Source organism: Cavia porcellus, unplaced genomic scaffold, assembly GCF_034190915.1.
Source record: "Cavia porcellus strain 051 isolate PalLab524CR breed Dunkin Hartley unplaced genomic scaffold, mCavPor4.1 scaffold_2, whole genome shotgun sequence".
Lineage (NCBI taxonomy): Eukaryota > Metazoa > Chordata > Mammalia > Rodentia > Caviidae > Cavia > Cavia porcellus.
This window is the reverse complement of record NW_026947485.1, coordinates 73,342,104-73,368,344: the sequence shown is the minus strand read 5'-3', so window position 1 is coordinate 73,368,344 and position 26,241 is coordinate 73,342,104. Positions and strand designations below refer to the sequence as shown.

The following is a 26,241-nucleotide window of genomic DNA, read 5'->3' as shown; positions in this document are numbered from 1 at the left end:
GCCAGTGACAAAAATGCTATGCAAACCGCCACTGCAGCGTGGCCCAGCCCTCATGAATGTCTGATTTTGCAGGACTTCTGTTGCCTTCACTAGATTTTCAACACTATGAGACACGGGGTAAGGTCAGTCTACCTCACAGACCAGGCACTCAGCATTTGCTGAATAACCCCTAACCCTAAGCAAACAATTAATCCTAGAACAATGTTTTAATAAATAATTCTGTCTCACTGATGTTCCTAAGATTTAAAAATGTGCTCTAGAGATACAATTTGTTTGCTTTAAACAACACATGGCAGATTGTAAACATAAAGTCCTAGAGTAACTGAAACTAAGAAAGTTTTTAGCAGGCACAATCTGGAGAGACTGCCTTTTTATATTCCTCAAGCCACAGAAGTAAGAAATGTCCAATAAGCCTGACTTGGGGGCAGGTCTTGGCCCTGACTTAAGTAGGATCCCAGAGACCTCTGGGAATGCGGTCTCCCTTCCAGTACATCACTCCATCCTCTGCCCACCACAGAGCAGCAAAAGTACATGTCTGCCCTGATATTCTTCACTGCTTTGAGTTTGTTTTTGAAACCAGGGCCTAAATCTGAGCTACATTCCTAGTCCTCTTTTATTTTGAGTTTTCCAGGCAAGGATGGAACATCGCAAGTACAAGGAATATAGGTGTGTACCCCACATAAGGCTGGCTGGCTGGCTGGCTGGCTGGCTTTATTTTGAGACAGAGTCTCACTATGCAGTCCAGGACAGTCCCAAAGTCATTATGTAAATCAGGCCCCCCCACTCACACTTTAGATCCTCCTCCCTCATATTTGGGACTGCTGGATTAAAGGAGTGTGCCACCACACCAGCCTCCTCTGATATTCTTCACAGATCAACATCTGAGCAGATCTTCTCTGCCAAAAGTATTGAAATTCAAAACACACCATCACTTTTCCGACTACCTAGTAATGTGTCTGACAAACAGCTCTGAAATGTGTCCCAGAACCTAGAGACATGTGTGGTAAGCAGCTGTAATGCCCTGGTTGGCTCACTCACTCATGCTAGTCAGCTTTTCATGCTGTGACCGTACACCCAGGAAAAACAACTTGAAAGAGGGAATGTTTGGTCTTGTGGTTTAGAGGCTTTGGTCTAGGTCTAACGTCATCCAGAACAACTTCTCTAGGGTGTGGGAAGGCAGAAACATCATGGCAGAAGGTGAGGCAAGAAAGTAATGTTCACCTCATGTCAGCCAGGATACAGAGAATAAAGGAAAATGCTACTCAGGAAAGCAGTTGGGGACTACAAGGAGTCCCTAAGCCATGCCCCCAGGATCCACACCCTCCAGCTGGACTCCATCTTCTAAGTTTCCATCACCTCCCAATAATGCCATATAATCACGAGCTCATCAGTGAGGAAGTCAGAGCCTTCTCGATCCCATCGCCTTCTTAATGCCCCATCTCTGAACACGAGATTTTGGAGGAGAATTTTGGATCTGAACCATAACACTATTCTCACCCCATCCCATCCTCACATAAAGTATTCAATATCTTAACATCCTTTGTGCAACATGAGTGCCCCAAACCAAGCTGATAGGCCCCAAAAATGACACCCCAAAGTGTGGTGGCTGGAGCTGCTGATTTAAAGGAAGTCCCAGTACCCAGATTTCTCAGACCTCCCCTCAAACGCAATTGTTGTGGTGAGGGCATGGCTTAATGGGAAAATATGTGCTCAGCACACTCAAGGCCCTGAGGTCAACCACAGGACCACAAGACAGAGGAAGAAGAGGAATAGTCAAGGTCTCTCCTTGGGAATGAGGATACCATTGAACAACCAGGAAAGATTAGCCATCTGAAGAGGGATGACCAAAAGTTGTCATTATACCCAGAGGGGCTTTTCATTTATTCCTTGAGGGCCTCTCTCAGGTGGAGACTTTATCTGCATAACAATGCAATGTACATATGAGGTCTGGCCCCCAAACTCCATCATTTGCTGCCGCTTTCCACCCCTCTGACTCTTCTCCCACTTCTGTAAAACGGATTTTAGTGTCAACCATCTAGTCTTTTCTTTGATTTTCCATATTCTGAATGGTTCCCATGTATATGTGCATGATGATTAACTTACTATGCTTTTCTCTTGTTAACCTGTCTTTATCATGAGGACACTGGCCATGATCCTTTATGGATAGGAAAGAGATCACTCCTTTCCCAGCCCTGCAAAGCTAATCCCACTCCCTAATTCCAAGATAGGCCTGCTGGTCTAAGGCAGTGGTTCTCAAATGGAGGTTGTTCAGCCCTTAAAAGCATTTGGCAATGCTTAGAGGTACTTTTGTCATTAATGGCAGTGTGAGAATCTAGGACAGAGTCTGTCTTAGTTACTTTTTACTCATTGCTGAGACACAATATCTGATGCCCAAAGTTGGAAAAGGAAAAGTTTATTTCTTACAGTTTTTGGAGGTTTCAGTCCATACTCAGTTGGCACCAAGGCAGGGTGGCATGGCGGGGCCACAGTTCATGGCGACTACAAACAGCAAGGTGGAAACCTCAAGAGAGAGAACACGCATTCTTCCTCCCGCAATTACATTGTATGCTGGCTCCACCCCTAGGTGGGTGTAGCACTGACACCATCAATCCAAGTGCTAGACAATGAACCAACCTCAAATGCACAATGAAAATGCATGAGGCATGGGGGCCTCAGGCATAAACCATGACAGAGCCCATAAACACCCTTCCATGCAGGAGAATTCATACAACAAAGAACTGGCCAACCCAAAAAGAAAATAGCCCTGAGGCAGAGAAACCTGATCCAAGGGTCCCCTTCAAGTTGATTTAAGAAGCAGCTTTTAATTCATTTAAGGATATTTAAATGCAAGGCCATGAGCTGGACCCACAGCACTGATAGGGAAAAAATGGAGTTTGCAAAGGTTTCTTGAAAAACTCTTCCTGACCCACATATGGTCATGCAGGCCACTCTGAAAAGCCAAGACAAAAGGACAGCAAGTGTAAGCTGAGCTAGCAATTTAGTGATTTAGCAAGACCCTGTCTCAAAACAAAAATTAAAATTAGGAAAGAGCTGGGATGTAGTTCAGTATGAAAGCTCTGGGATCAACGCACAACACTGAGGAAAAATGTTCTTTCTGACTCCTGGGGCTTCCCTCCTCTCCCACCAGCCAGGCTGAGGGGACTCCAAGTCAGGAAGTGAGGGGGCCACCACAGCACTACAAGGATGGGAAAGCACAGTGCAGATGAAGACAGCAGCGAAACCTGCCTGAATGCTGTTGTGTGAACAATCAATGCCCACATTGCTTAACCCAGGTTCAGTCAAGCTTTTCTTCCACCCCCAAGCTGTATCCTATACCCAGTCTAACTGACCTGATATGTATTCTAACTCAGGGAATTTTTTTTAATGAAAGCCATTATAAGAATGTTGAACTCAAGGCAGAGACGGAGAGATTGTTTTAAAATTTCTGGGGGTTTTTGGTTTGGCTGGTTTTGGTTTTTTGTTTTGTTTTGTGGTATTGGAGCTTGAACCAAGGGCCTTTACATTGAGCTGCATTCCCAGCCCATTTTTTATTTTTTATTTTGAGACAGGGTCTCATTAACTTGCTAAACTACCCAGGCTTCTGGGATTACAGGTGTGTACCACCCCACCCAGTGTTTGAGCTCATTTTTTAGCCTATTATAGCCTTGTAGACCTTTGCAAGAGGACTAATCTTGATAAAAATGAGAACCAGGTAGGCATGGTGATACAGGCCAGCAATCCCAGAACTCTGGAAACTGAGGCAAAAAGATCCTAAAACTGAGCTCATCCTGGACAATTTAGCAATTTAGCAAGACTCTATTTCAAAATTTAAAAAAAAGGCTAGAGATGTAACCCTGGATTCAGCCTCCAGTACCACCAAAAAAAAAAAAAAAAAAAAAACCAGAAACAAAAACAAAACAACAGGGGCCAGGGGTTTAGCTCAGTGGCATAAAGTGCCTGCTTGGCAAATGCAAGGTCATGAGTTCGATCACTGATACAAAAAACAAAATAAAACACCGGACTAGAGGAGGACAAAAGTGTGAGCCACTGATTGCAGCAACTCAGCTAAGCCATACACCAACATGCAGGCAGAAGGGTACAGGGATCAGAAGTCATTGGACTCTGGATGTATAGCATTTATGTTTACTCTTTCCTGGATTTATTTAAAGGAAGAGCCACTGGGAGAAAAATGAAGATGTAACTATAATCCCTGGCCTTCTGGTACCATGGCCCTACAGTTTGCTAAAAGTTGACTTGTCAAGATAAATTAAAGTTTTACTTCAAAATAGAAGGCACACTGTAACATATGGAGCAGTATTAATGTCTTCAGAACAATGTATAATAGTGTAGCAGTCTCCAAATCAGACAGCAACCTCCACCTCCAAGATTCTGCTCTAAACTGTGGAAATATGTGTACTTTTAGGAGTACTCCTCACAAACATTCTGAGAAGTGAAATCCCAAGAAAATAAACCCAACTTTTCAACTGAATTGTAAGCATTTCCAGAACCAATTTAAATTTCCATGATAGCATGAGGACAAAGGTGTATTTTTGTCAGTGTCTTTAATACACAATAGCATCAAGATGAATCTTCAAAGTAATTTAAAATATGGAAGTTAAGACGTTGGCAAGAATGCATGTCAAAAATGCAAATAAAAAGTGTATTAAATCCTCTACACTCTAGGAAATTGAGCCAGCCTACCTAAACCAGTTCTCCTGTAGAGGAATGAGTCACTGGGTGTGGTGACGCTGCTGGGACCTGTAACAAATGAGATCAAGCATCACTACCACAACTCCCTCTGCACTCTGAGGCCACAGCCTGCCTGTCAAGCAGGTAGTGTGAGTCTCAGGAATTTGCAGGACCAAAACATTTAAATCAAAAATTACACCAAAGCTGTGGGCATGCGTTTCAGATCGCTCTGGAATAGCCACACAGTGAAAAACAGACTTTCCCCAAGGGTCGGGTTCAAATTCCAGTTGTGCTATTAACTTGGCCCTTCAGCGCTACATTTCCCTCATCTTCAATTGGGTACAATGGTATTTCCTTCCTAGAGCTGTGAGGATCAAGAGCGTCGACACTGTAAAGCTCTAGAAACAGTGCAAGGCATGAACCAGTACTTAATATACTTCATTGCCCCAAAGAACCTCATGCACTTAAATTTGCACCCTCTAGAAAAGCAGACACATAAAAAGTGGTTTTGTTTTTGGTTTTTTAAAGACAAGCTCTCCTATTACAGTCCAGGCTGGCCTTGAACTCAGCAATCCTCCCACCTCAATCTCCCAGTGCTGGGATTACAGGAGTGCACCACCATTCCTGTCTGGGTCTACCCTAGCTAGCACACTTATAAGGGTCCAATGCTACAATTAGCTCAGCGGTATAAGCTCCTGCCTCGAAAGCACAAGGTCTTGAGTTCAGATCCCCGGTACCAAAAAAAAAAAAAAAAACCGCGAACACCAGGCCTGGTGAACCACAGGGGAACCTTGTCTCAAAATACATCCCCCCAAAAGTAACAAACGCTCTTCGCAGTCTAACAGTGGATACTTCCCTTGGCTACACTGGCTCGCATCGAAGATCCTCGCGGAATCGCGAGCCCACTATGAATTGTCAGGACCTGTCCCAGTGTCCCCAGAAGCTGACGAGGGTCAGCTGGGGCCGAGCACCACGCACGGCCTGAGCCCCTTGTCGGGTCGCGGAGCCCGCCCACCACCACCAGACTTCAAGCGCTGGGGACCCGACGCCCACTGAGGGCGGAGCTGTGCGACAAAAGGGGCGGGCATCCTGGCCACGTGGTACGTGGGGGCGGAGCAACTTCTGGGGGTGGGGCCGTGAGGCTGCCAGACGAATGCAGACGGTAGGGGCGGAGCGACGGCCCTCAGGGCGGGGGAAGTGGGCGTGGTCTCGGGCGGGAACGGCACTGGGGCGGCCCTCCGGGCGCGGCGTGCGTTTCCGGCGTGCGCAGCGGAGCGCAGGGGCGGGGGCACCGGCAGCTCCCAATAGCGCACAATGAGCTAGCGCTGGGCGCCGGAAGTTGGGGCCAAAGGAAAACACTGAGAGGGAGCTGGGTCGGTGCAGGAAGAGGCAAGGGACGGAGGTGGAGGCGGTGAGTCCCGAGGCGTCTGCTCGTGGCGTCCCTCCCGGCTCGCCCCGGGCAGGGTGTGGGGTGGGCCAGGCCTCCGGAGCCGGAGTAGAGGTCGGTCCTGGGCGGAGGTACGTTGGCCCCCTGCTCTGCCTGCCTCCTCGCTACGGATTCGGCGATCCGGAGCCTCTAGGCCGGCGGAGACTGAGCTCCCAGGTTCGAGTCCGCATCTCCACTTTGTGTCAGACTCTGCTGGCCGGACGAGCGGTCCGGGTCAAGGCCCTCGTTCTCCGGCCTCGGCAGTCGGGGTACCCGGCGAGCCAGCGGGTCACTTCCTGCTTCCGAGCCCCACGGTGGCTAGACGGTCAGGAGGGCGGGACGCCTACTCCGCCTTGGACAGTCCAAGGTGGAAACTGAGGCAGATCGGCGGTGGGGTGGTCACTGGATCCCAGACGAGTGGGAGAGTTGCTACTCCTGGAGATACCGAACTTGTTGTGGGTTGGAGAATGAGAAATGGCAGGGCTGGCAGGGCTGGTTAGTCCCCTGATCGGAAACCCAGCCCTTTGGATTGGATCGGGACCTTGGTCGGAGCCTGGCCTCTCCGCAGCCCAAGGGACAGGAGCTAGTGTGTTTTGAAAACTGATGCGGAAGCAACTGAGACGTGGAATTGAGAGGAAATGCAGCCTGTTCACTTAAAGTTTTGGTTACTTTGTATGACACTTAAAAATACTGCAACTTTTTTTTAAAAAAACCCGTTTTGGGAGTTTTACAACAGTACTGGCCGGGGATGGAGTTTCTTTGAAGAGAGAAGCTTTTGTTAGGTAAAAGCTGACCAGCTTAGTGTAACATTTTACTAGTTTTCGAGACTGTAGTTTCTCTGATTCATGAATTCATCCTCACACTAAATAGTACTACTTTTTGTGAATATTATAGGACTAAGCCCCCTAAATTCTAGTGTAATCTGCTGATTACTGACAATATAATAGAACCAAAAGAAAAAATAGGAAAGTTCCCTACAGACTTTTGGGCGTCAGTGTGATAAATGTCTACCGTATTTTGTGTATTTGGTATGACGTCTTGTTATAGTCTGTTGTTTCTTCAATGCCTTCTTTCAGGTGCAAAGTAAGAAAATTGAAGTTAAACACCATGGGAGATACAGCAAAACCCTATGTTGTGAAGGGCACTAAAGGCCGAGGAACTGTTGATGATGATGATTTCAGAAGGGGTCACCTCCAACAAGATTATTTAATAATGGATGATTATGCTAAGGGCCATAGCAGTAAAATGGAAAAGGGCCTGCCAAAAAAAAAGATAACACCTGGAAACTATGGTGGTACAGCCAGAAAAGGACCATATCCTGCTTCCAACAATCCCTATGCGTTTAAAAACCCAATTTACAGTCAGCCTGTTTGGATGAATGACAGCCACAAAGATCAGAGTAAGAGATGGCAGACCGATGAACTTGCTGGTAATTTGGACAACTGGAGAGAATTCAAACCTGGACCTAGAATTCCTGTCGCAAGCCGACCAAGAAAAGACTCATTTCAGGAAAGCGAGGAGAGTTACCGGTGGCAGGATGGACGAGGCTGCAGGACTGTGAGATGCCTGTTTCATAAAGACCTGACAAGCCTGGAGACCATGTCAGAACTGGAAGCTGGGAGTTCTGGTAATGTGTGTTCCAACTTGTCAGGTTACAGCCCCAAAGTTGGCAGTGACCTTTTTCACCAAATAAGTTTGTTTTTTGCAGTTTCCAGTTTTTCATAGTTTATGCTTCTAGAAGTGGTCACTTATTTAACTTATTTAATGTGATTATTTTAAGGTTTATAGTCATACATTTGGGCAGCTTCAATATATTTCAAGTTTTGGTTTATTTTATCACACGGTTCATTTCACATTAGTGAACATGTTTTCCATACAGTAAACATTTTTTATTGAAGAGTATGGTCTTATCCTCCTGGGGACCATACCTTCTGAATAGTATGTGTGTATTTTCAAAAGTGTATTTATAATGTTGCATTTAAATGTGCCCATAATATAAGAGACATAAAACTTTAAAAATTTATTAATTTACAAACTCAACACATTGCCTACCATAACAAAGATGTCGTTTGATGAAGTATCATTCTCCAGAGGAAGATAGCCTAAGATTTTTGTTTTTCAAGAGGGAGCAGTCAGAACCAAGAATCACAGGCCAGCCTGGGAGCACAGGAAGGCACCTATTTAAGAGAGAGTCAGGGTGAAGTTTGAGCTAGAGAGCCCTTTGCCTAGGTTGCACAAGGCCCTTGGGGGAGGGAGGTTGTGCAGATGTGGCAACAGGATTGGGAAACATGAATATGGAAAGGCAAAATATAGATAACAGTTTTGCTGTTTACTTTCAGTGAAATCAGTACCCATTTCTCAGTTCTTTAACATGCTTTGTAATTTACCTAAAGTGATTATTTTTCTAAAAAATGTAGATTTTGCCCAGGTGCAGTGATTTCTATAAAGCTATCTAATGGGTATGTTTATGAAAGTGAAATAAAGTCATAAATTGGATGGAGTACTTGGGAGGCTGAAGCAGGAGAATCATGGCAAGTTCAGGACCAGCCTGGGCTACAAAGTGAGCTCAAGACTGGCCTGAACTGCATAGTAAGACCCAAAAATACAATAAATAAACAGGGTAGAAAAAAATGAAATAATACTTAGTATGAAAATTATACTTAAAAAAAAAAGAAAAAAAAGAAAATTATACTTGGAAAAATGGGCTTTTACATTTCCAGACTGAAAACTCTTTAGTGAGCATACAGTTGCAGACTTTCTAGCAGTTAAAGTTCCTTAAGTGGATGCTTTCTAGATCTCCAGAAGTCTTTATCCTTCACAGTGACTATTCATGTTTGTAGTACAGCACTTGAATTTGGGACGCAAACATATAAGAATATTTAAAAGGAAAATTATTTTTATCATTAGAATGTCTTAGAATAAAAATGGAAATTTTGCCAGGCATTGAGGTAGACTCCTGAACTTCTAGTACTCTGGGGTGACCAAGACAGGAGAATTGAAAGTTCAAGTCCTACCATAGGTGAATTGATGAGACCCTGTCTCAAAATTTTAAAAAGATTGGGAATGTTGTTCAATGTGAAGTGAAATTGGGTTCACACCCTGGTTCAACCGGGGCTGGGGATTTAGCTCAGTGTCATAAGCGCCTGCCTTGCAAGCAGACAGTGGTGAATTCAATGCCTGGTACGGATTAAAAAAAAAAAAATTCAAACCCTGGTTCAAAAAGGAAAAAAATTCAAGCATTCATTAATATTAAATAGGGAAACAGAGGCAGGCAAGTAGCAGGAACAGAATGAAGTGTCACAGTATAAAGGAATTCAGGCAGGAGAGAAAATTCTTGTAATTGTTGAAGCTTCTAAAGAACTCAAAGCAGTCTTCTGATGGACTGCTGTCCTGTTTCAGAGGTAAAATCGCAGTTCTACAAATCAAGCAGCTGCATTTCACAGAGGTTATATCTAGACTTCCGTGCAGTGTGTTAGGGTAAGGAAATGAAACTGAAATCAGCATTGTCACCCTGGCCATAAACACACCTTGCTGGACCTGGAATCCTGACTGAGGGAAACTCAACATTTGTTGATAGTTTCTGAGCTTTTGAGTTGTCTTTTTTTTTTTTTTTTTTAAGTTTATGTGTGTTTAAGTATTTATATATTACAGTGTCTGAGTGGGATATGGGCATTGTCTGTGATTGTTTTTAGAAATTAAGTTGGTCTTGGAAAGCATTTTTAAAATAAAGGTCTATAGATGAAAATTTTGCAGCTAGACAAGTTAAAAGGAAGGGATCATTTCAAACCAAATAAATAAATAAGAATAATAATGTAGTGTTACATATACTCTTTATTTGGTCCTAGAAATGACTAACGAAGTTGCTTAAATGTGTTAGAACAGGAAATACATTTTCTCTGTCTGTATCAGAGGCGATTCACAAGTGCCCTTAGGCACTTGTTTTCCCTATGAAATACAGGTAAGTGCTTTCACATTTGCTAAATGAAGTATTCAGCTTCTGTTCCCTAAAAATTTTCATAAAGGAAACATTAAGCTTTTGTGCGATGTTAATTACTTAAGAGAGAAATTCAATTTAATGTATAAACTTTGCATTCCATTCAAAGGATCCCAAAAAGGATTTCATTAAAGGGATTGAAATGTCCTTAAAGCAAAGTTGTCTTTAGGAAGTGTCTTATTAACATAAAAAGATGTAATAAGAATAAATGAATTGCTCTGGGAAGTCGGTAACTGGACATGCAACCCAGGGTCTTCACAGTGAGTTATATCCTCAATCCCTTTTTTATTTTTTGTTTATGCAGGCTCTTACTGAGTTTCCCATGGTGGGCTAGAACGTGGAATCTTCCTGTCTCAGCCTCCCAAGAGTGCTGCAATTACCAACAGGGGCTATCACACCTGGCTGTAGAGTTTTCTTTTTTTTTTTCCATGCTACCATATCCCTCAAATGTTCTAGATGGCCCATTGAATATATTTGAGACAGTGCCCTTAATGATCTTACCTGGAAAACATCACTCAAACACACATGCGCTTTGTGAATAGAATAATAGACCAAACAAAATATGTGAAACTTGGCATGCTCAATATAGAGAACACGTTACAAAAAACTTGAAATGAGCCAGGTGGTATTCCTCTATGGAATTATGAAGAATTTTCAGAAGTACACAGTGTACCCTTGCAGTGAGCTTGTGTTTGGCACTGTATCCCTGCAGGCCTGTGGTGCTCAGTTCAGGAGGATATATTGCCTTACTAGTTCTGATACATTCTAAATGTGAGTTAGTGTACTCAGAAAGCATCTTGTAGTTATTTTCTTTTCAGTGTTCATATTATGAGGCAGAAGGTTGAATGTTAGAGTATATTCATATTTTAATCTGTTTCAGATCTCTACTTTGACTTAGTCCTTTATCCTTGGACAGGTTACATATTGTCTCACGCAGCACTGTCCCAGTCTGTGGGCTAACATTAGCACCAGTGTCTGGATTACTGTTGGGATTAAACACAGCAGTGCACAGTCAGTGCTTGCTCTACTTGCTTGTCTGCCACAGCGCAGAATGGCAAGGGTAGAAGTCATCAACATCTGGCAGAATTTCTGCAGCCACTCCCTACTCTGTAAAAACAGTTCATGTTAACCTTGATCTACATATGCAAAAAAGTCACTTTGGAGGGAGACAATACAGTTGGGTCAAAAAGCAGTTGTGACCAAGAGAGAGCAGAATTTACAGGGGGAAATTAGTTACCTATCGTTTACTCTTTCGTAATGCAGACTTTTCTAAAGGGCACTGTCCATGGAACTGTGAATATCTAGTATTTTCCTAGGTGAGAAATTTATCATGAACACTGAAGTCAAATGTGTTTGTTTAGAGATCGTTTGTAATAAGCAAATTAATGAAACAAACACACTTCTAAGGTATAAGAAAAACTAGTCTCAAAATTTATTTAGATTAGGAGTACTACTGGTCTTAAAAGATTGTTAAAATTTTGTTGAAGGTAGAAAGAGTGTTAAAATGGAAGTATTAGCCTGACTTTCTGGTCAGCTGATGAGTTACCTTTAAGTTTTGTTTCCTCAGTGCATTTTGATTGATTTTTTTGTCCCCTAAACTGTTTTTCCTAACATTTAATTTTTTTAATTGTCACATATTGTAGAAACTTTTTGCAGACTGGCATTATATTCATCTGAAACAGTAGTAGCACAGTGCTAGCTGTTTTTCTTTTAGAGTGCTAGGCAATAATAGTTTGTTGTTTTGTTTTTGCAGTACTGGGAATCAAACCCAGGGCCTTTTGTATAGTAGGCAAATTCTCTACCACTGAGCAATATCCCAAGCCTGGCAGTCAGTCTCTGTCTCTCTCTACTTTGAAGCTTATACCTCCTTTTCTGACACAGAATTTTTTAAATTAGCCAATTTGTTGTAATTTCTGTATTAGTAACAACTTTCCCTTAAAATTTGACAAGAATTGCTTCACACCAGGGCATTTTAGTAGGTTTATGTTTCCATGGACATAATTACCATGTTACCTAATTTGTGGTAAGCCATTGAAAATGATTCCATCCATTTATCAGAAGTTTAATTTGAGTAATAAATATGTGTTACAAATAGCTTCAGTTTTCAAAATTTGATAGAAGTCATCAAAGCTATTTAAAACAAGTTTTTGTAATTCAGTCCCACAGACATGTTCAGTTTCACAGATTGAAAAATTGAAAACTTAAAAAGGACCAGCTTCATTCATTTATTCTAAGGCTTATAGAACTCATAGCAGTGAATAAACAAATTTTGTACTTAGAGAAAAAGTATCAGTTGTTTTTTCTTTTGACATGCACCCAGTGTGCAGACAGATCAATAAAGTTAACTGTGGAAGTAGAAATAAAATGGGTAGGGTAGACGTAGTGGCACATGCCTGTAATCCCAGCATTTGCATATGGTTATTCTCAGTCAATTTTGGCTTGAATGTCTCACTGTTAATGGCAGAGCCCAAATTGTATGTTACTGAAAGTTTAAGTTGTAACTAAACGATTTTTTTCACACCAGATGAGTTTTAAAGGTACGCAATATTGTCCATATTGCCCAATAAGAAATAAAAGCAAATGTGGGTGGTTTGCAATGCAGTGGGTTCTCACAGGTGTTTTAGAAAGTTCTACTTTTTACCCAGGTGTAGTATTACTCAGTGTCACAATATTTCCCTTACCTTAAGAAAACAACAGGAAGCAGCGGTCCCGACCCAGGAAGCCACGGAGGACTAGAAATGAGGAGTGTGAGCAAGATGGAGAATTAGAAGGCCCCGTGATTGACGAGTCTGCGCTTTCCACGAAGGAGCTGCTGGGCCTGCAGCAGGCGGAGGAGCGGCTGAAGAGAGACTTCATTGACAGGCTAAAAAGGGTAACAACTTGCTGCCTGCGCTGACAGTGAAAATCCTTTTAAGCTGGGCGATGCAGCCCACACCTATAATCCCAGCACTGTCAGAGATTGAGACAGGAGAAACACAGGTTTGAGACCAGGCTGGACAGTTTAGCAGCTTAGCAAGTTTCTGCCTCAAAATAAAAAACAAAGAGAGGCTAGGGATGTAGGTCAGCGCAAGGGCCCTGGGTTAATCCCCATTCCTGAAGGGGAAATTCCTTATGTTAAACTGTGTTAATAGTTGAAACCACACTACATACTTTGATGAATAGGTGTCCCACTTTGATTACCAGTGTTTTAATACAACTTAAAAAGTGATGTTAAGATACACAGTAATGTCATTCTTCTTAGGTGATTGCAAGGTGGGGATAAAGTGAGACAGACAGTAATGTACCATTTTAGAAATAAAGAAATTATCTTTCTGCCTAGTTTAGCTTATGTGTATGTTTGGAATAGATCTATCAATCTTTTCAAATTACAGAAACCACGAAACTGCCCTACAGCGAAGTACACCTGCAGACTCTGCGATGTTTTAATTGAGTCTGTTGCATTAGCCCATAAGCATATCAAAGAGAAGAGGCACAAGAAAAACATGAAGGTAAGCTTCACGTGACCAAACAAGTGTCTTAGTTATTGTTGTCATCTTCGTGACTTTTCTTAAGTCTATGAGATATGTTTATATATTTTGTTCGTTGAATTTATTTTAGCCAAAACACTTCATACTGATCCAGATGTACTTGTTGAGTGAGATGATAAGATCCTGGTATATGTCCTTATGCCAATAATCAGCAAATAATCAATTCGTCTGTATTGTTTTTAATACTCTGCTTTGGACTTTCTCCGTATTTCTGCATTTTGTCTGTTCCATCATGGAACCTGTGCATAAAATGTGTGTGTGTGTGATAGAATGAAGACTGACATAGCTAAAATGAGAAAGAGGGCTAAGATAAAGATTCCAGAAAATCCTGTAAGGTTTTTGTCTTAGTGAATGGTAGAAAATAAAAACTATGTGTGAGTCATTTTCAGTCTCAATATTGATCTTAAAAGGAAAAGCAGGAAGAAGAATTGCTCACAACGTTACCCCCGCCAGCACCTTCCCAGGTCAGGGCAGTCGGCATTGCCATTGACAGAGTGGTGCAGGAGTTCGGCTTGCATGACAAGGACTTGGAACAGAGGCTGGAAGTTAAACGCGTGGTGGGAAACGCGCTCCAGCACAAGTTGCCAGGTACATTCTAGGTTTGTCTTCAGTGCGTCCTCACATTTCCAATAACTGTCACTTAGGAAAAATACACTTGCTGTGTCCTGGACATTGATTTTTAGTGTGTTTTTTTACTTGTTTGGGTTTTTCGTGTTTGATTTTTTTTTTTTTTCTTCTGAGAGGGCTGGTGTTTTTTCAAGATTTTCACATGTATTTTCATTATAAATCTATTTTCATAATATAGTAAATTTCACTATGATAAATTTTAATATAGTTGAATGCATCATTCAGACACCATGGGACTCCTTGCTTTACTTTCCTATCTAAATTGATACAGTATTTTTGAATTAAAATAAAGAGAAATATCCTGGAATCATTTTCAAGTTACATATATTTAAAGGATTTTATTTAAGTATACTTAAAAGAATTGCAGCATCTAAAAACAACTTTGAGTTAAGTAATTTTTAATTGGTTTGTTGTTAAATTTGTTTTTAACGTATCTGCCTTTTATTATTTTTAATTTAGGTTAATTTTCTTTTGAGGCAGGGTTTCACTATGTCACTCAAACTGGCCTTAAACTCCTGTGCCCAAGCGATCCTCCTGCCAATTAATTGGAATTATAGGCACATGCCACTGATTTATTTATAAGTTAAGATTAAAGGTGCAAGTAAAGTTGAGGGGACAGCAATTTGTGAAATGCTGCTTATGAAATCATAAGGCCCGGTGTGGTAAATGCCTGGCCCAGCAGCTGCCAGTCCTTGGTGGCAGCAAACCCCACTCCTTTGCATTGATCATTCTTGATGAGATAAATGTTTGCTGTGCATCAGTATTATCTGTGGAGCCATGGACAGTCCTTTTTAGAAAGTCCCCCTTTTAGAAAGTTTCACAGGTGACCCTGATTCACAGTCAGGGTAGAGTATTACCTAGCTATATCACCTTACAACTCTTCAACTTGTCTTATTAGGAGATCTTGCATAGAACATTTGTAATACTTAGTATTAAATACTAATACTAACATTAAACACCACTATTTTACATTGCATGTATATTCAATAATTACTTATTTCATTGTATAAGGTATCTCCTGAATACTTATCATTTCAATGATCTATGCCATATGATTCTATATAAAAGTATACAGTACTTTATTATATAAAATCCCCCCCAAAAATCACTTGAATTAGCAAAAAAAAAAAAGTTCTGTGATGAGAAGGACTATTTTAGCAGAATATTAGTGAAACACTGAAAATAAATGCCATAAGCTAATATAGGGGGTACTCATATGTATACACATGGCTTCCTCGGGGAAGGAAAGGCATACTGTGTATGTTTTTGTTTTCCTCAGTACTGCCTATTGAATCCAGTCTTTACACTGAGCTGCATCCCAAGGCTTTTTTTTTTTTTTTTTTTTTTTTTTTTGAGACATAGTCTTACAGAGTCATTGCAGAGTCACTGAGTTTCCCCTGTGCTAGGCTCAAACTTACAGTCCTTCTGCCTCAGCTTCCCAGAGTGCTGGGATTATATATGTACACTAGTGTGGCCAGCTGTTTGCTTCTGCCTAGCATTTTAAGGTGTATCAGTTTTGTAATTATTTTCACAAGTTTTTCTAGGGGAATTTTGTCAAACGCTTTTCATAGTAAGTTAAGTCATAATAAAAAAGTATACTGAGAGATGAATTTCATTGTTGTGTTACTGAAACAAGCTCTCTACAGTAAATTTTTCTTACATATGCTTCCTGAAAGTGAAATGTTTGTATTGGCTCTTGAGTATACTATAAAGAGTTGTGGGATTTTTTCTTTGTTTTGTTTTAGTTTTTGAGACAGGCACTCACTTTGTGGTGCAGGCTGGCCTTGAAATCATAGTACCCCTCCTGCTTTAAGTCTCCTGAGTGCTAGGATTACAGGTGTGCGCCACCACACTTGGCTCACTATAAAGTTTATAAATATAAAACAGACATCATTTTTCAACTTTCACATTTTAAAAATCACCACAGATAGCTTTCTCTACAAAAGGTGAGCATGGTAACGTATCAGATGTGAACATGTTAGAAACTGACACGGAGAGAGGGTGGCTTGCACTACCTGCTAGGGCGTGGCCTGGTGCTGCCTGGCGTCAGCCTGTCCATCAGTGGTTGAAGCCAGCAGAGCAGGGTGGGCTCATTTCAGAGCTGCTGGGCAGCGAGATGAGATCATGGCCCCATCTGGAACATTTTAAGCTAAACCATAGCCTTGCCCTTAAATAGAGTTAAGGCCGAAGCAAAGAACCCCCATTGCTATCCGTTATTTATGCCAGACTTGACCAGTTTTGTTTAGTTTGTGATTTCATTTGTGAAATAGCACTGTTTTATTACAACTTTAGAGAAATTCTACTTTTATTTATAACTTTTATGTATTTATTTTTAGATTGTTCTCTAAGATTATATGGGTCTTCCTGTAGCCGATTGGGTTTCAAAAATTCGGATGTAAACATTGACATTCAATTTCCAGCCATCGTAAGTATGAAATAAAATATCAGAATTTTCAGAATGGTATGGAAATTCTTTCAAATGTGAACTGTGTATGAATATATTTTATTAATATTTGAAGATACATTTAGTGTAATGCCGACAGCTTTTTTCCCCAGTATTTCCCAGTTTTCATGTCTTCTGCCTTTCTACAATTTCACAGCTTCAGAAAATTTCTTTTTATACTTTACAGATTTTCACATTTATTTTACTCTAAATATCTTTCACACTTGTATTTTTAGTTTTCTAACCATATGAGTCTTTTTGGGTTTTTGAGACAGGATCTCGCTTTGTATCCCAGGTTGGCCTTGTACTCACTGTGTAGCCCATGTTGGCCTCAGACTCACAGCAATTCTCCTGCCTCAGCCTCCTGAGTTCAAGGATACAGATGTACGGTACCCCACTCCTGGCTGTGAATCTTATAGGGATATTTAGGCTTCTTTTCTTTTGAAAATAAGTCTTCTTGGTAAAATCAACTTTCTGGTGACAGAGGAACTAGTATTTGAAACAATGTAGGTATGTAAAATTTTTCATTTTAAAGCCGAATTAGTTCCTGAGTTCCTTCTTTTTACATGCCAGTTATGTTAAAAGTTATGCTTTCACACAACCATATCTAGCCTGGATTTCTGTTGCAGATGTGGTTCATCAAGATGCTGGTCAGTCAGAGCCACAGCCAGGAAAGGGCTTAGATTACCTGCTTTCCCACCGCTGCCCTACAGCCCATTTACCAGCTCTGTCCTGCAGCTTGGGTTGCTTGTTTAAAAACACAGATTTCATAGTTCCACCCACAGGTGTTCAGTTTCTTAGCCTCTTACTCTATGCTACACTTGATTGTTACAGCTACCTGTACAGCAAATCAGTAGATTTTATGTTCTTTTAATTTTCCTTAAGTTTGTGATCATTGGTTTTCCAGCCATGGCACTTATTTTTCAGGTGTTGTTTCTTTATTCCTTAGCTAAATCTCTTGTCATACGGCAGGGACTGTATTCTAAAGGACAAAGCCAAATAGTACAGCTCCCCTTTTGTGGAACTCCTGTTTTAGTGAAGGACGTGAATAGCTACTGTTTTTTCAAGTATGATAAGAGGTGCAGAGAAACAAGATCCAGGATAGAAGACAGGTGCTGCTCAGGGACGTGGCCTCCCTGAAGGCCTCTTTTCAAGATGGCATTGAACTAAGCTTTCATTAGAAGGAAGCTGGCTCCACTTCTGGAAAAGGCCAGAGCCTGGTCTTGTGGGTCTGACCAATCTTATGGTGAGAATCTGACTTTGATTTAAAGGTCGTCAGAAGTCACTGAGCGCTTTAAGGCTCCTGCTGGTGATTTTAAGTGGCTTTAGCGATGTGTAGAACCAGGACTAGAGGAAGACAGTGTGGCAGTGGGAACCAGTGGCCTATCTGTTGCAGTGTCTTACAGATACGGGGTGGTGTGACCAGTGTGAAAACCTTCAGCTTTCTACTTCAAGATTACGGATAAATGCCTATCATCACCATTCTCTGGGAGGCTAGGCAGGAGGATCACAAGTGTAAGCCCAGCCTGTATAACTTACTGGGATACTGTTTCAAACTAAAAAATTAAAAACAGGCTGCATTTGTAGCTCTGCATGAAGACTCTGGGTTCATCTCTGAGTTCTGGGGAAAAAAACAGAAAGAGTTGCTGGAAGGCATCATCTTAATCATTTTTCTGATGGCTTTGACAAAACACCTGCCACTTACAACCTGAGAAAGAAGAGGTTTGTTCTGGCTACCAGTCTGTGGATGTTTCAGCTCATCACTCGCAGACTCGAAGGCAGGGAGGTTCGACATGGGGTCCTGGCTAAGGAGACCCACCCATAGCCTGGCAACGGGGAGACAGAGAGCAAAGGAAGACTTGGAACAGAGAGAAACCTTGGGCCCAGTGACCAAAGTCTGCCTGCCAACGTTGCACTTAGCTGTGATCTCATCAATGGGGTAACCCACTGATGATTGCCACGCCCCATGACCCTGTTCCCCCAGAAGCCTCATTGAGCAAGTAGCATATGGGCTTTGGAGAGCCATAGAGATACAAATCATAATGGGCTGATAACCTTAAGAAGAACTAGTTTAGCCAGGTGTGGTGATGCACACCTGTAATCCCAGCACTTGGGAGGCTGAGTTAGGAGGATCTCCACAAGTTTGAGGCCAGCCTGGGCTACATAGTGAGTTCAGGCCAGCCTGAATTGTGTAGTGAGACCCTGTCTCAAAAAACACAAAACATCCAGGAATTTAACTCACTGGCACAGCACATTTCTGGCAAGTGTGAAGTCATAAGTTCAATCCCTAGTACCAAGGGAAAAAAAAAACTAGTTTATCAGGAGTTAGTTAGTCAATGATAGTTCTCTTCTGTCCACACTCATCCTCATGTAGTACTAGTCTCTGTCTTTGACTTACATTTATGCAAATGTAATGATAACTTATTTCCTGTGATACAAACATTTGTAATTTGGAAAGAAATTTAGAGAACATCAGACTGTGTTATGCCATAAAGCAGAATGCTTAGGGATTATTTCATTTATTCATTTGTTTATTTCCTAGATGTCTCAACCAGATGTCCTCTTACTTGTTCAGGAATGTTTAAGAAATAGTGGTAAGGCCAAATTCTTTTCACATTTTGGTGTTAATGGTTTTTTGTCTATAAATTTGGATATATCTTAGCTGATTCTGAAAACATGAATTTTGTCATTAAAATTACTTATATGGAGTAATATCCAAAGCAAAATGAAAGCAAATACTGATGAGTTATTACCTAGTTAGAATCCTGTTAGTTCTATGCAAAATAACTATCTCAAAGTGAAGCTTTTAGCCTGATAACATTATTATTCCTAAAGATTAAAGACATCTTAGACCATGACTAAAAATGCAAAGTTTATTCTTAAGACTAAAACTAAAGGATAACCTGCTTTATTCAGCCATATCAATAAGTATTTTACAACCAGTGTACCCAGCCCTGGCGGGTGAACCCACTGCTGGTTGTTCCCAGTGCAGCCGATCAGTTGTGCTGAGCCAAAAAGGTCCACACTGGGACTGTATCCTTTTTCTGCTTTACGTGGGCTTCCTTAAAGTGCCCCATAACTTGAATTAGTCATTTCTGTCCTTTTAGTTTTGGTTCAATAAAATATTTAAACATTTCTTTTTCAACCAATACATATTTTAACACATTTTAGTAGGTTTTGCATTAACATTTTTATATTTGCTACCTGTAGGTCTGTCTTATCCACAGGATGTTTAAATATTTGATCAAAAAAAAGTGTGTATACATATATATATATATATATATATATATACATATTTTTATATATACACACACACACACACACACACACACACACATATATATATATTTCTTCCTGGGGATTTAGCTCAGCGGCATAAATGCCTGCCTGACAAGCACAAAGTGATCCAGTGATATGCTACTTTCACAGTGTGATCCAGTGATATGTGAATTTCTCAGCAAACATTAGCTTTGCAAAATAAGGACTTTGAGCCAGGCATGGTGGCTCATGCCTGTAATCCCAGCACCGGGGAGGCTGAGGCAGGAGGATCATTGCGAGTTCAAGACCAGCCTGGGCTACAAAGTGAGCTCAAGGCCAGCCTGAACTGCATAGTGAGACCCTGTCTCAAAAAGACCCAAAAAAAAAAAAAAAAAAAAACCCCCACAAAATGAGGACTTTTAAATTAACTTGCTTACTTGTATCATAAATATGACAGTTTTTCTCTTTTAGAGTCATTTCAGAATTTTATTTAGTAATCGTCTTTGAAACAGTTGACCACATAGACTATATCTGTACTTGTACTCAATCTAGTTCTACTTTTAAACAAAGTCCTCAGTAAGCTGCTGAATGTTTATTTCTTCTTTCCTCAGACTCCTTCACTGATGTTGATGCCGATTTCCATGCTAGGGTCCCAGTGGTGGTGTGCAGAGAGAAGCAAAGGTCTGTTTCTTTAAACTGTTCATAATTATCAATTTGCCAAAAGCCACAAGTACTTCACTAAGTCTTAATGTCCATCTTCTAGAATGGTAATGTGGTTAGACCACATGCTTTCTACTAGCATTTTCCCTTAAACTTTTGGCATTTGATCAAAAGGAAATCTTTTCAAGAATTGAAAATGGCTCACCAGGTGTAGGGACACAGTTCTCGAATACCAGCTATTTCAGAGGCTGAGACAAGAGGCATGCAAGTTTTAGACCGTGTGGGCAAACTAACAAGACTGCATCTCAAAATAAAGTGTAAAAAAGAGTGGCTAGGGAATATAGCTTAGTGCTAAGAGTACTTGCCTGTGTGAAGCGTTGGTTTTGATTCCTTATACCAAAAAAAAAAAAAAAAAAGTGGAAAAATGTAAGAAAAAGTATATTGACCCATCTCAACTTGGTAAAAAAAAACCTTATCAAGGGGCTGGGGATTTAGCCCAGTGGCTTAAGCGCCTGCCTGGTAAGCTCAAGATCATGAGTTTGATCTCCGGCACCAAAAAGAAAAAAAAAAAAAAAACTTATCAAATGGTTGCTCTAATCACCTTTACGTGATTTCCTTTTTTGCATGATTCCCCCCAAAATATTTTTAATACATGAAAACACCAAGTTCTAGTTCTAAAAAAGTTCTAGTTCTAAGAAATTAGCTGTCGTATCTTTTGATAAATTCTAGTTTATCAAATGAGTTTTTTTATTTTTAAATTATTTATTGTCGTAGGCCAGGGATTTAGCTCAGCCATGTAAGTGCCTGCCTGGTAAGCACAAGGTTGTGAGTTCAATCCCCCGTACCAAAAAAAAAAAATTATTTATTGTCAGTGTGGTTTAGCTATTAGTGTGAAAGATCGTGATACTTGAATAACACTTTTTCTTTCTTCTCTCATCCTCTCACTTGCCCCTCCAGTGGTCTCCTTTGTAAAGTGAGTGCAGGAAATGAAAATGCCTGTCTGACAACAAAACACTTATCCATCCTTGGAAAACTAGAACCAAGGCTGGTTCCTCTGGTGATTGCGTTTAGGTACTGGGCAAAGGTTGGTTCCAGTTCTTTAAGTGTATAAAAGCATTCTGTGTAGGAATAATCTGATACTTTAATGTTAGATGCATATTTGTACACATCAATAAAGTAGACACTAAAATATTTGAATAAAAACTAACATATACAAAGTTAGAGATCTATTTCACTATAACAATATTGCTTAAAAGATTAAAATGATTGTGGTGCTTATTAAAAGTCAGATTAGGGTGAGGCCAAGAACTTTCATTTTAACTAGTTCCCTAAAATGATTTCCTAGGCAGAGTAAAGTTTGAGGTAAACAAACACTCATACCATTTCCAATAACATACCCAAAACTCCCCCCAGCAACTGTATCTGGTCTATTAACACTTCTATAATGTGTCTGAAATTATGCCAAGTTCTGTAATAAGCAGTAGTGCATTTAATGTTCCCCAAAATGTAAGGTCACATTATGATTATAAAATTGAGATTCTTTAAGGTTCATAGGGGAGAAAAAGTTTTACTGATCCAAGCATAGTAGTAAGGAAGGGTGGTGCCATGTGTTGCATTGAGGATGGGCAGCAGGTGGCCCACTCTCTACTGGGTGAATTGCTAAGCACAGTATGCTCTTCTTTAAAAGCCCTCCCTTGTCTCTTCACTAAGCAGGCCACGCTTTTATAGTTGTTTCCATTAGCACAGTTAAGTTTGCCCATGTTTTCTTCCTAATTGCCTTTGTTATCAGAACACACATTTGTGGGGCTTGAGCTGAGATAAGAGGACAACTAAACTGAGCAGTCACTTGGCATCTACTCAGAACTGAATCATCATTTTTATTTCACTAACATGTTTTAAGCAAGAGCGTGGATTTAGTGTAGATAACAAAATGAAATAGCAAATAGTATGTTAGAGCTTTTCATGAGTAAAGTAACAGGATTAAATTTTTAAAATTGTTCCTCAGAAACACAAAATGCAGTTGCTGCAAAAGTACAAGGAAATTGCATACTGTGTCCCTGTGCTGCTCATTGTTGTTGTTTGCAGTTAGTTCTGTTTCATTTCTGCAGTGCTAGGCCTGCATACGAACTGTCGCTCAGCCCCTGCTCTGGTGCTTTATTCTGAGGTGTCACTATAAGTTATGTAATGTGTGAGAGTGAAGTTACAGGCTGTAAGCCAGATTATGTCTGTCATAGCCTGGGGAGAAACACGTATCTCTTTTCTCCCGTCCCTCACAGCTCTGCGCCATCGACCGCCCCGAGGAAGGAGGCCTGCCGCCTTACGTCTTCTGCCTGATGGCCATCTTCTTCCTTCAGCAGAGGAAAGAACCACTTCTGCCAGTGTATCTGGGTTCATGGGTAGGAGACTTTGCTTACATAGCTGATCCTGCTGCTGTGATAGACCTACAGTTCCTTCCTTGAATAACTTACAAATGTAAAAGCCTAACCAGAACTGAAAGAGATTTGCTTATTCTACTAGAATGAATATCCATATTGTTTTTGCTAAAATGTTAGTATTTTCATTAACAAAGTGCCAAATATCCCAAATATTAGGGATATTTCTCGCTTTCTAGATAGCACATTCTTAGTTTTTGAAATACCTGTAGTCCTGAAGGTTTCAAACACAAGATTTTAAAATTTAATCATTTGAGTCAGGTGTGGTGGCTCATGTCTGTAACACCAGCACTCAGAAGGCTGAGGCAGGAGGATTACTGCAAATTCAAGGCTAGCCTGAACTGCATAATGAGACCCTGTCTCAAAAAGAAAACAAAAAAATCTAATCATTTGATACATTCTTTCTTGGGGTACAAGAATCTAATCTGATACTTGAATTCACATGTCATCTCCAAACAGTAGAAATCATTCAGCTAATTGTAATTTACATTCTTTTGCATATTATTTTGCATATTCATTGATAACATGAGGCCTTGTAATATAGCACAAGCTTGCCTCCGGTGCCTGGGCTCAGCCAGTTCTACCTCACCATCCTAGGTCTGGGTGTGCAGGTGTTCATCTTGGTACTCTGCCCCATTCCTTTCTCAGTGGTCATTTGGCATTGACACAAGTGTGTAAGACAAACAGGGTTTGTCTTTAGCTTTTGAGAAGAAATCTTCAGGTTTTACTCAAGAGTAGTATGTGGTCCTTAAGTGGTGGAACTGAAAACTCACTAAAGCAGCACTGAATTTGATTTTATCATTTGCTCTTTTTTAGTATTTGATGACAAAAACAGGTATATGGTGATTAAATACAAGTGGATCAAGTAAAACATACTATGCTTTCTGAACCACAATGATCAGCCACTCTCAGCATTTAGTCAGGCATTGGTTTGCAGGCTTCTGCCAGAATCCTAGGTAAAACTTCAGAGGAGGTTAGGGGGAATGAATCAATATTCTTCATGTCAGGTACCTGTCGTGTTATTTCTGTAGGAAACTGAGATCTTGATAACTATATTATCAAAGTTTCCAAACAGAGCCCAAGTTCTAGCCAGTAAGTGTAAAACCTTGATACTGGAAGCCCAAATAAGGGCCAAAGATAGCTCAGCAGCACACCTGCTTGGCAAACACAAAGTCATTAGTTTGATTCCCGGTACCAAGTAAATAAACAAATAAACAAACACTTAGCTCAGTTCCCTCGAAAGAGAAAAAGGAATAGAGGTAGTGGGGAGAAACAAAATATGGTGTCAAACAACTGTGAGTCAGGCAGTCGGCATTGTAGCATCTATGTTAGGGAATACAAGAAGAAGAAAAACTAATAAAAGAAATGTTTGAGAATTTTCCAAAATTACTCCAGAACCATACAAGTGTGGGGCAAACTACAGATAGGAAATTAGGCTAAGAAGCTGTCTACTAGAGTACCACAATCTGCAGTTAATCTAACCACATTTGTTAGCTGCTAAATCCAGATTGTCAACATCTATTACAAAAAAGAATCCAGAATTTTCACAGTATAAATTAGCATTTACAGTCTACAATGTGATCCAAAATTATTCATGTTGCAAAGGCCCAAGAAAATGATACCCACTCTCAAAGAAAAAGACACTTGCTGACTATGTTAACTTTCTGTCACTGTGGCAAAATAGCTGAGAAAATCAGCTTAAAAGGAGGACAGGTAAATATGGGCCTGTGATTTCAGAGATTTTATTCCATGGTTATGTCCCAGTTGTTTTGGGCCTGAAACTGCAGTACATCTTGTGGCAGGAGCACATAGTAGAGGAAGGGAAAAAAGAAAGAGGCCAGAGTCTCAGTGTCCCCCTCAAAACTGTCCCCAGTGACTTACATTGCACTAGACCAAACCTTCTAGAGGTTCTGCCTCCTCCAAATAGTACCACAAGTGACTTGATGAAGTGACTAGGCATATTAGCCTTTGGAGGACAATCAGGACCCAAACCATAACACCTGAGATGAACCAGATGTGCACACTGTCAAAGGTTTATAGCATTACTCTATGATATAAAATACAACACCTGTATTGAATGAAGAGCTAAGAGATACCAGCCAGAGAAAAGTAAAAATCTATAAGTGTCGATGTCCGCTCCCGGCCGGCAGGAAGGACACACGACAAAGTCTGGTAGTGGACAACCTTTTCTTTTTATTTTCCTTCTCCGTACAGCCTGCCCTGGGTTCTCCCAGCTGAAGCCTCCTCTGGTCCGCTCCCCGCGGCTCCTTTTGTGCTTCAGTCTGCCCCAAAGCCTCTACCGGTCCGCTCTCCGCGGCTCCTTTTGGGCTTTTACTTCTGGGCTTCTACCTGGCTTCTTCTTCCGCCCAGGGGTGGCACCGGTATATATACGGGTACAGTGTCCAATCATGTTAAAGTAAGCAAGGCAAGCTGATTGGCTAACATCATCAGTTGCCAGGCAGACTATATTGTTGAGCGGGTTGTTTACGCGGTAAGCAGGAAACTAACATATTCGATGGGAGGGGTAATCTACCTCAGGCTTTGCTCTTTACCACAGGCCGCACGTCCGCCGCGCAAGGCGAGCTATCACAGACGCGGCTCCCAACATATAAGGACCAAATGAAAACTTTTAAGGCTGAATTTTCAAATAGAAAACAGATACTAAAATGTTAGATCCAGTGATACAAAAAATTAAGTATTAATGGCTAAAACATCCCTATTAAAGGCATAAGTTACCAGAATAAATTTAAGAAGCAAAGTCCAGTGTTGTACTTCTAGAGAAATACAATAGGTAAAATACAAAGATGGATAAGATGAAACTAAATGAATGGAAAAAGTTACACCTGTAAACTAATCGAAAGTACGTTTGAGGTAGTGTTAATATTAGATGAGATAGACTTCAAGAGAAAAAGGATCATCAAAGATAAAAAGGTATATTTCATTATGATGTCCACTAGAACAACAAATAAAATCACAAATATTTGCTTTAATTAAGAGAACACCAAAATATACACTGAAAAAATTGATGAAGTGTCAGGAAACTTTGAATCCTTGTCCGCTCTTGACTCCTGTGCTAGCTAGACAAAATGTCAGTGTGGGCATCAGGGTCCTATGGATGCTATCAATCACTGTGACCTAATATTTGTAGAGTATTTCACCCAATAAATAGAAAATGCACATTTTTT

General features: G+C 40.7%; 1 protein-coding gene across 4 annotated transcripts in view; it reads left to right on the top strand.

The window, feature by feature from the left end:
- Positions 1-5,909: 5,909 nt before the first annotated feature.
- Tut7 (terminal uridylyl transferase 7) overlaps positions 5,910-26,241 on the top strand; it is a 55,877-nt gene continuing 35,545 nt past the window's right edge. For 2 of the 4 annotated variants that reach the window (XM_063243846.1, XM_013158334.2), the window contains exons 1-10: positions 5,910-6,100; positions 7,192-7,742; positions 12,797-12,981; positions 13,481-13,597; positions 14,047-14,224; positions 16,600-16,688; positions 19,249-19,300; positions 20,576-20,645; positions 21,582-21,708; positions 22,901-23,020. In XM_063243846.1, coding sequence (XP_063099916.1) covers positions 7,223-7,742; positions 12,797-12,981; positions 13,481-13,597; positions 14,047-14,224; positions 16,600-16,688; positions 19,249-19,300; positions 20,576-20,645; positions 21,582-21,708; positions 22,901-23,020 — 1,458 coding nt within the window. In that variant the 5' untranslated portion in view covers positions 5,910-6,100; positions 7,192-7,222. Of the gene's footprint in view, positions 6,293-7,191; positions 7,743-12,796; positions 12,982-13,480; positions 13,598-14,046; positions 14,225-16,599; positions 16,689-19,248; positions 19,301-20,575; positions 20,646-21,581; positions 21,709-22,900; positions 23,021-26,241 lie in introns of all 4 variants that reach the window. The other 2 variants (XM_013158336.3, XM_013158335.3) reach the window with 2 other exon arrangements.